The sequence below is a fragment of the Eschscholzia californica genome, unplaced genomic scaffold (genome assembly GCF_041429995.1).
Source record: "Eschscholzia californica isolate CP2 unplaced genomic scaffold, dmEscCali1.0.p SCAF_5, whole genome shotgun sequence".
NCBI classification, from domain to species: Eukaryota; Viridiplantae; Streptophyta; class Magnoliopsida; order Ranunculales; family Papaveraceae; genus Eschscholzia; species Eschscholzia californica.
Genome location: NW_028238472.1, coordinates 33794733 through 33803661, shown reverse-complemented (window position 1 = coordinate 33803661; position 8929 = coordinate 33794733). Strand labels below are relative to the sequence as shown.

At 35.1% G+C, this 8929-nt stretch overlaps 1 protein-coding gene across 1 annotated transcript; it reads left to right on the top strand.

Moving 5' to 3' along the window:
• The first annotated feature begins 1397 nt into the window (after window positions 1-1397).
• On the top strand, window positions 1398-8792 carry LOC147538749 (serine/threonine-protein kinase STY46-like). Its single transcript, XM_086639453.1, has 16 exons — window positions 1398-2177; window positions 2680-2794; window positions 3377-3477; window positions 3597-3716; window positions 4723-4777; window positions 5048-5158; window positions 5527-5577; window positions 5823-6004; window positions 6097-6204; window positions 6545-6618; window positions 6715-6890; window positions 7333-7428; window positions 7600-7680; window positions 7781-7834; window positions 8184-8318; window positions 8422-8792. The coding sequence occupies exons 1-16, from the start codon at window positions 1984-1986 to the stop codon at window positions 8497-8499; spliced, it is 1731 nt and encodes a 576-aa protein (XP_086495579.1). The 5' UTR covers window positions 1398-1983; the 3' UTR covers window positions 8500-8792.
• The last annotated feature ends 137 nt before the right edge of the window (window positions 8793-8929 follow it).

Sequence of the window (8929 nt, the reverse complement as noted above, 5' to 3'; positions counted from 1 at the left end):
AGAAAGTTTATTGGAACTTAGACAAAGAAACTCTAAATTCGTCAACTTGGATAAAGAATCAGGTAACATGCAGACAAAATAATTGTAAGATATCTAACTTCTTCAAATTAGTCATTTTAAGAAGAATACCAGTTGGAAACTCACCATTGAAGTTGTTGCTTGAGAGATTAATCTGTTCTAAAGAATACCTTTAGGAGCAACCGATTTCTCTGATTTGTTCAAGTCGATTTGTCCTAGCCGACTTCTTATAGCCGATCTTACTGGAATCACTCAATCAAGAATCTGCAAAATAGTTTGTGGTAGTAGGAGAAGAAGATGATAATGATAGGAAGAAGAAGAAATATAGCAAACTGACCGGTTGGGCGATGATTTACAGATCTCGCACCCTGGAGAAGAACTCGGCGGATGAAACTTGGGAGAGAGGGAAGACGAAGAGAGATACAAGGAAAGGGAAAACTGTTTTAAAATCCAATGATATTAGGGATAAATTTGGGCCAAAATTAGGTCAAATAGCGGGAATATTTGCGCCAAAATGGGCCGCCATTTTTTTATCCCACTATTCTAAAAATCTGTCCCCAAAGCACATGAATGGTCCCTATAGTGATTTCATTAGGGACAAATAATAAACAATTGTCCCTATTTAGAAAATATTAGGGACATACATAAAAATGTATGTCCCTATTGAGCCTGTTTTTTGTAGTGCGGTGGGACTGGGCCCCATGCTCTCGGGCTCCCAAATGGGAGCCCGGGTTGGGGGGCTCCCAACCCTGAATGTGACCGTTGAGGTGGATCCCCTAAAAAGGGGAGCCCGATGTTGAAATAGAGAAAAGTCTCGGGACTCTCAAAATTGGGAGCCTGAGCCCCATATTGATTTTGCTCTTAGTCCTTAGAGCATCTCCACTGCAACACTCAAATGGAAAAACTTAGAGTGCCACCTAAGATTTTTTGAGTTTTTTGTAAAAAATTCTCTCCAATGCAACACTCAATTTGGATCTCAAAATGATGTGGCATCATTTAATATTGAGATATCTCAAGAAGAAACTCAATATTTGAGATTTCTTTTGAGGATCTCAATAGGCCAACATTAAAAGCAAATCTAACCATCTAAGAAATGACACCTAAGTTATTTTTAGGTTTTTAGAGTGTTGCATTGGAGATGTCTTTTGAATTGCGGATCTCAACATTGACATCTAGAAAAGAGAAACTCAATTGAGCATTAACACATAGAACTATTTGAATTTTTTTTTTAAGTTTTGCATTTGAGATGCTCTTATGTCGGACAAACTTTTCTTTATCCACTAGAACCTCACTAAATAAAGTATAAAAGAGCTTTTAAAAAAGAGTATTAAAATATTTCAACAAAAAAAAGTATTAAAATATTTGCATTCATATAGAGATTCACATAATTACATTGGCTCCATGAATATACATTATTTGACAGTCCACTGTGAAGAGATGTGGGCTTGAAAAAACAAAAGAGATTAGGATCAAAATTCTCTGTTCCACGTGTTGAGGAAGGTATTTAGCTTCCACATATCAGCATATCCATCCTATTTTGAACTCTCTCAAGTTTATCCTCTCCTCCACCTTCCAACTTGGACAACTTTAAACTTTCTCTCTCTCTCTCTCTAAAACCCTTTTTTTAAATCTTTTAACTTTCTCTCTCCTCCCTCTCCAGAATCTTGTCTTGATACAGGAGCCCCGCCGCTGATTTGCGTTTTCTCTTCTCTCCATTTTTTCATGCAAATAACAAGATTTCTTAACTCTAATTAAGTACTACTATTTATATTAAATCCTAATATCTCTCTAATTATATAATTTCTTTCTCTAATTAATCTCTCTTTCTTTTCTTGTTTATCCGTCACTATTAAATCTAAATCACGAGATCACCGTTCCCTCTTTTTTCTCTCTACCTTCTTCCTAATAACCGATTCGGATTTCTCCCTCTCTCTCTCTCTCTAGAGCTTTCTCTCTCTAGAACTTATGGCAATGGATGACGATGAAAGCTGTAGTAGCAGAACTGTGGAATCATCGCCGACGCATCCTCGACAACAAAGACAAAAGCTAGAAGTTTATAACGAAGTTCTTCGAAGATTGAAGGATTCGAATAACGAAGAAGCAATTCTTCCTGGATTTGATGATGAACTTTGGTCCCATTTTAATCGTCTACCTACTCGGTATATTATTAACCTTTTTCTTTATTTCTTCTAATTTTCCTCATCTGTGAACTCTTTATTGACTACTAGTTATTATTATATTCACTTTGTTTTCTTCCGATTACGATCTTCCTGTATGACCTAGCTCAATCGTTTTCTATCTATTGATTCCTGTCAATCGATTTTGATTTCGCTTTTGATTTTCTTTTTTAAATTATTTATAAGGATTCATCTAACTTTCATACTTGATCATGGCATCACAATTGATATGGTTAGGGTTTCTGCATTAGATTAAAACCTAGGGCACAGAAGGAGAGGTGTTTGTTATTTTATTCTTCTTACCTGGAGAAAAAAAATTCGATTTAGTTTCCGTGTATATATTTTGAATCCCCAATTCTGAATTGTTATATTGCGAATTTCTATGTGTTAGTAGACTCGTTAGGTGCTGGAGGATTACTTATATAAATAATTTTTGCCATGCTTGATTATTTTATTTGTTGAATCTTAAACTCTTTTATTATAGGTATGCACTAGATGTGAATACAGAGAGGGCAGAAGATGTGCTTAGACACAAGAGTTTGCTGCAACTAGCTCGTGATCCTATTAATAGACATGCATTCGATGTTCGTCTTGTGCAGGTAAAATATTCTCAATTTTTCACCATGTTCATCAATCCCTGAGCTAGATAATATTTATTTTAGACGGTTTAATCAATCGATGCTTGAATATCAATTTTATGGCACAGATTGATCATGCATTGTTTTTATTATCTACACTGTTCAGTATGTATGATGCGAAATTTGGTCGACATCGTGAAATCTCTGAATAATGATAGCCATAGTATAATTCCTATAAACTTTCTACAATTCCGTACTTTGTTCAATTATACTTTTGTTATTGTTGAATTGGTTGGATGCTTCTTTTTTCTCCTCTCGGCTGTTATTTGATTACATTGTCATTGTCTGTAAGCTTGCAACTTATATGGCTTATGGGTTGCATTACATGCGTATAGGATCCAAATGTCAATTCTAATACTTCCGGCTCCGGGGATTACTACAATTTTAATTCTTTGTTGTGTTTAGTTGTTCTACTTCTTTACTTGTTTTATTGTTTAATGCGCATAACGCTTCCACTTTTATCCTTTCAAGCTATTATTTTGTACGAAGTGTGAATATATTTGGCTTAAGTGTAACTTATTGTCATAACATTTTCTCATCCAGGTGTCTCCTATCCTTAACGGAGATTTGGATGATTCTTGTCTTCCAAATTCCCAAAGTGAAAGCACTGGTGCCCAAAGTCTTAAATACCCTAGTAAGCAAAGGTATATTTTACTTGCTATAGTACATAATTTACCAGTCTTAAATTCCTGAGTGAATGTAATGATAGTTATATGCTTGTTCGCTATTTCCTATGCCTGATTATTTCCCAATGTCGCTTCAGCATTCATCCTCCTCCTACATTTGGTTCATCTCCTAATCTTGAGGCCCTCGCACTTGAAGCTGGGAACTCTCATGTTGAAGATGGAGGTAGTTCTGAGGGCACCTATCTAAGATTTTCACGGTAAGTTCTGTTTGAAACTAATCTTTGAATCGAAATATTAAAAGAAGTATTCTTGGATATTTACATGTCTATCAATTATGTGTGCGTGTATGTATGCATGTTAACTTTCTTGTTAAATTTCAACTAATTGATTGCTATTTCCTTTTGGGTGGTCTTTGTTATTGGATATTCAGACACTTAGATACTTTTTTTTCTCATATTTTATACTCGCAGTCACCTTAACGAGTATGAGGTTTTGTATGTAAATCTTGTGCAAACTCAAGTTAAAAAAACATTTTATGCACACTTACATTTAAAAAAAAAAAACTGTGACCATCATATACAACTATAGGTTAATGTCCTTTGACATAATGTGTTAATGGTTGGGAAGGGAAAAGTTGTGAGTAAAAAATAAATTAGATGATAACTTGCACCAGTTTCAGATGTCTATACTCATAAATCTCAATGCTACAGAGGTTTAGAAATAGTTCTGCATATTATCTGATGAAAAATTGCATTTAAATTAAAATTTGTATGATTGTTTAATTAACTAGTCGTATTTTATTCCAATATAGCTCAGGATTAGAATTTGTCGGTTCTCGAAATAACTTGCTATTTTTGAGTTTTCTCAAGTCCTGGCTAGAAATTTTGAGGTAGTTGTCTTTTTGTCTTCTTCTGTTCTCTAAAATATACTTTTTATTGTTAGTACTAGTGACATACTTTTTTGATCCATCTAACGTTAATAAGTTTTTTTTAAATTTTAATTTAATGTATGAACGGCATTGTATAATTTTTTTCATCTTCTAATACCGTCTTTACCTGGCCAATGGACTTTATTCTGTTCTTCTTTTGACATGATGTTGTTAGAATACAGATGATAGTTGGCGACTGATATTGATGTATTTCTGTTCTTGGTCAATTGTGCTCAACAAATGTTTGGACGGTTGGTAATTCGAGAGTCGTCAGTGTTCAACAGTTTATGTTCCCCGATATCCGATTTGTATCTGATTGGTTGATCATTGTGCAGGCCCATGCATGAAATTACATTTTCAACAGATGATAAGCCGAAACTTCTCAGTCAGGTATATCTATCACTTCTCTTCTAGAATTATCATATAGTTATGAGTCAGTGATTGAGGAAAATGAAATTCAATCACACAAATAAGCATCAATTATTCACTAGATATTTGTGAAAATTTTCCATGGTACTCATGATTCCTCCGAGGTTAAAGAATTTCTTCTATAATATTGGTCCGCTCGACCAATATTCCTCTGCCGATAGCTTTGCGATCTTCTTAAATATTAACTATTTCGAGCATCTTATGATGGATTTATTTCATTTAAATTTTCAGTTGACTTCATTACTTGCTGAGATTGGTCTAAATATCCAAGAGGCGCATGCATTTTCCACAAGGGACGGATATTCCTTGGACGTCTTTGTCGTCGATGGCTGGCCAAGTGAGGTATGTCCTACTAATTTCCTCTGCATCCTTCAACAAAATGTTGAATGTGCTTAGTCTTGCTAGAAGCACTCAATTTTTACTACTCATGGGCATCAGAACATGGATTATACTTGTACGAAGGCCCTATGACATGTCACCCTTACTTTATACTTTACGTGTGCATGTCAAAGCTTTTTATTGGTTTGTGATCCTAAGGATACTCTGATCTTGATTATAGGTTAAAATGTGTAGGATTTTGTTATAACCCTATAAGTAATCGTGCTAAGCATTTGTATGTCCTTCGAAAAGTTCATACCTATATTCTATGCTTTTCACCTCTCCGGGTTGGTGAAAATTATCTCAACTACTTTCTTTTTCAACTGTTTTAGGAAACTGAGGAGCTTAGACATGTGCTGGAGAAGGAAATGCTAAAGTGTGAAGTAAGTTCTTTGCCTCCATCAACACCTATTATTTTCAAGATTGTCTAAATTGTTCCAGTATTTGCCAAAACAGTATAAACTTTTCTCGATTTGGTAGTGATCCTATGATAAAGAATGAATCCATCAATTAATTAAAAAATGGCACCCAGAGTGATCTGACATTGTAGTTTTTCAGTGTTTTTATCTACTGTTTACTGCTCGTGGATAACATATGTTTCTAAACCTAAATGTTATGTATGCTGCAGAAGAAATATTGGTCAAAACCCCAAACTCATTCTTCGTCATCTATTACCATTGATGGAGAAAGTGCTATAGAATGGACAGCAGATCATGTAAAGATACCTACTGATGGGACAGATGTCTGGGAAATTGATGTCAGGCAATTGAAATTCGAGAACAAAGTTGCATCTGGGTCATATGGGGATCTGTAAGTACTTCAACTCTAGAATCACATTATTGTACAACTGCTGCGTAACTGTATTCTAACCTTACCCTGGACGCGCTCTCTGAATTTTTCAGGTATAAAGGTACCTATTGCAGCCAGGAAGTGGCTATTAAAGTCCTTAAACCCGAGGGGGTAAATGTTAATATGCAACAGGACTTCGCTCAGGAAGTTTATATTATGAGGTTTGATGATTAAGTAAAAAAATATCATTGATATTTGCTTCCTACTTTTCTTTTCTCACTAATATGCGTAGAATTCATTTCTAAGAAAAGTCTTCTCCAAGAGAAGATTTATGAATTTAAAGATCTCCATAGAATACTTCCTCACTTGAATGTTTCAGGGTTCTAAAAGAAACAATTTTTGTCATGGGGATGTCTTAGAAACTTGGTTGATGTTTTATAGGAGTGCATCCTTCATCTCTTTGTGGCTGTTCGTTTTTATAGGACATCTTTAAAGATAAAATTAATTTTCAACAATCTTTTCCTTATCTGGGTTCTCAGGGTCTCGTTTTTTTCCTCTCAGGAAAGTTCGTCATAAGAATGTTGTTCAATTCATTGGTGCATGTACAAAAACTCCTAACTTGTTCATTGTGACAGGTATACAATTATTTCCTGAAATCTACCCTACATATCAATTATGGATATTGAGTTTGACATTATTCTTTTGTGATTGTCACTTTAAATTATTTGCAGAGTTTATGTCTGGTGGGAGTGTGTACGATTTCTTGCATAAACAAAGAGGTGTATTTAAACTTCCATCTTTACTCAAGGTGGCAATCGATGTTTCAAAAGGAATGAACTACTTGCACCAAAATAATATAATCCACAGGGACTTAAAGGCTGCCAATCTTCTAATGGATGAAAATGAGGTAAAATATTCCTATAAGTTAATAAACTTCCTTTCTCATCTATCATATATCGCCGTATCAAACCTGTTAAGTAACTATCAAATTTTTTTCTATTTAAAATAATTGTTAGCATTAAAATTCTTGTCCTTGTTAAAGATAAACTACTTACACGAATTGCATTTCTCAGCTTGAGTTGTCTTAGTCAGGGCCCCAAAAGTCACTTTGTATTTTCGAGACAGCAACCTCTTAATTTATATTGTGTCGGACTCAATTGGATCCAAAATCAGCCCGAGTCAGACATACAGGCGAGTCAAACGTCACAAGTCAAACAAAAACATGCATTCTGAAATTTGACTTGAGTCAATTTAGCTCTCGAGTCAGATTTAAGATCTGACATGGGGAAAAACAAACCCCATCTTAGTTTCATTTTGGCAAGGATGTGACATGCTTTCTATGTCTGTAGGTCGTAAAGGTTGCTGACTTTGGAGTAGCAAGAGTGCAAATGCAATCTGGAGTTATGACTGCAGAAACAGGAACTTATCGCTGGATGGCTCCAGAGGTTAGCATTCCCGATTATCATTTTGCCGATTAATTACTTTCCTTTACTTGCTTAGATGTTTGAAGCTATAAATACGAGCAATTTTCCAGAAAAATTAAAATGATGTGAATGAATGATATTCTGGTAGAAGGTTTAGTTGCATTTGCTTACTGTTCTAGTTTTGCATTGAAGGTTATAGAACATAAACCATATGATCACAAGGCCGACGTTTTCAGTTTCGCGGTTGTGCTGTGGGAGCTGTTAACAGGGAAGGTAACAAAATTTTATTCTCAACCCTAGATTTTACAGATATTTGGATCAATGAAAAACTTCTAAACAGTACTAACCAACAAGTTTACGATGATTTTACCAGCTGCCATATGAATACTTGACCCCATTACAAGCAGCAGTAGGGGTTGTACAGAAGGTATTCACCCTTTTCTTTCTCCTAAAGGTGTTAGGTTTTGGCAATTTACATTTGAAGTTTTTGTGTTGGTTTAAGAATTTTCGGTTATTTGATCCCTTTTTCGAACGTCAAACTCGTCTAGATGGCCGACTCAGGCAGATTTTGGGTCTATTCATTCGAAGTTTGAAATAATTTAAAATGATTATTGAACCCCTGAGCGAAACAAGTCAGACTTAGGTAACGCAGATTCAGATTACTCACTCGCTCGAGTCCAATTAATCCAATAAGAAAAGAAAACAAACACCTTCTTGTTATTATCACTTCTCTTGTTTTGGGTTAAGAGGCTGAAAGGTCGATAATTCTACTGTAGGGCCTCCGTCCAACAATCCCAAAGCAAACACATCCAAAGCTTGCAGAATTACTAGAGAAATGCTGGCAACAAGACCCAACTCTACGGCCCAATTTCTCCGAGATTATCGAAATCTTGAAGCAAATTGCCAAGGAGGTAAGTCCAGATTGATTGCAGTTTTGAGCCTCAAGATAGTTTCTCTTATTCAGGAGTAAATTTTTTTTCTAGAGCATTATTCTCAAAAATTGTATTAATATAGGTTGGAGATGATGGAGAAGAACGACGTAAGGAGAAACATAACAGATTTTTCTCAGTTCTTCGGCGAAGTCACGCGTGAAGAGAGTAAAAATTATGTATATTTATATCCTGCTCTAGCAATCTGGGCCATTTCCCGTCTTCTCTCTCTAACCTGTATTGTACAGTAATTTAGTTTGTGTTTTGAGTGACCTGCTCTAGTTTTAACCTTTATATTTCTTCTTAGGGTTTCATTTTCTTTCTTTTATTCCCTTTTATTTTTTTTAACATGTTTAACGTTTTTGACTGTTCGTCACTCAACCAGATTCCTGGTTCGGAATTACGTCGTAATTCCTTTGTTTTGGCAGTATTAAATTTATTGAATTCTTTCGTTTAGTGTGGGGTTTTGTTTCAGTAGTTTGATTTCTGGTAAGACTCCAAGTAGAATCACATTCTTTTCCATACCCCCAACTTTTTTTTTGTTGAGAAATCCGTATCTCCAACTTGTTCATGTTCGAAAGGATATTTGAATT

Coding starts and splice junctions, on each gene's coding strand:
- LOC147538749 (XM_086639453.1), top strand. CDS start 1,984: ATGGCAATGGATGACGATGAAAGCTGTAGTAGCAGAACTGTGGAATCA. Junction 4,778..5,047: donor AGCCGAAACTTCTCAGTCAG/GTATATCTATCA, acceptor TTAAATTTTCAG/TTGACTTCATTACTTGCTGA. Junction 7,681..7,780: donor GGGAGCTGTTAACAGGGAAG/GTAACAAAATTT, acceptor TGATTTTACCAG/CTGCCATATGAATACTTGAC.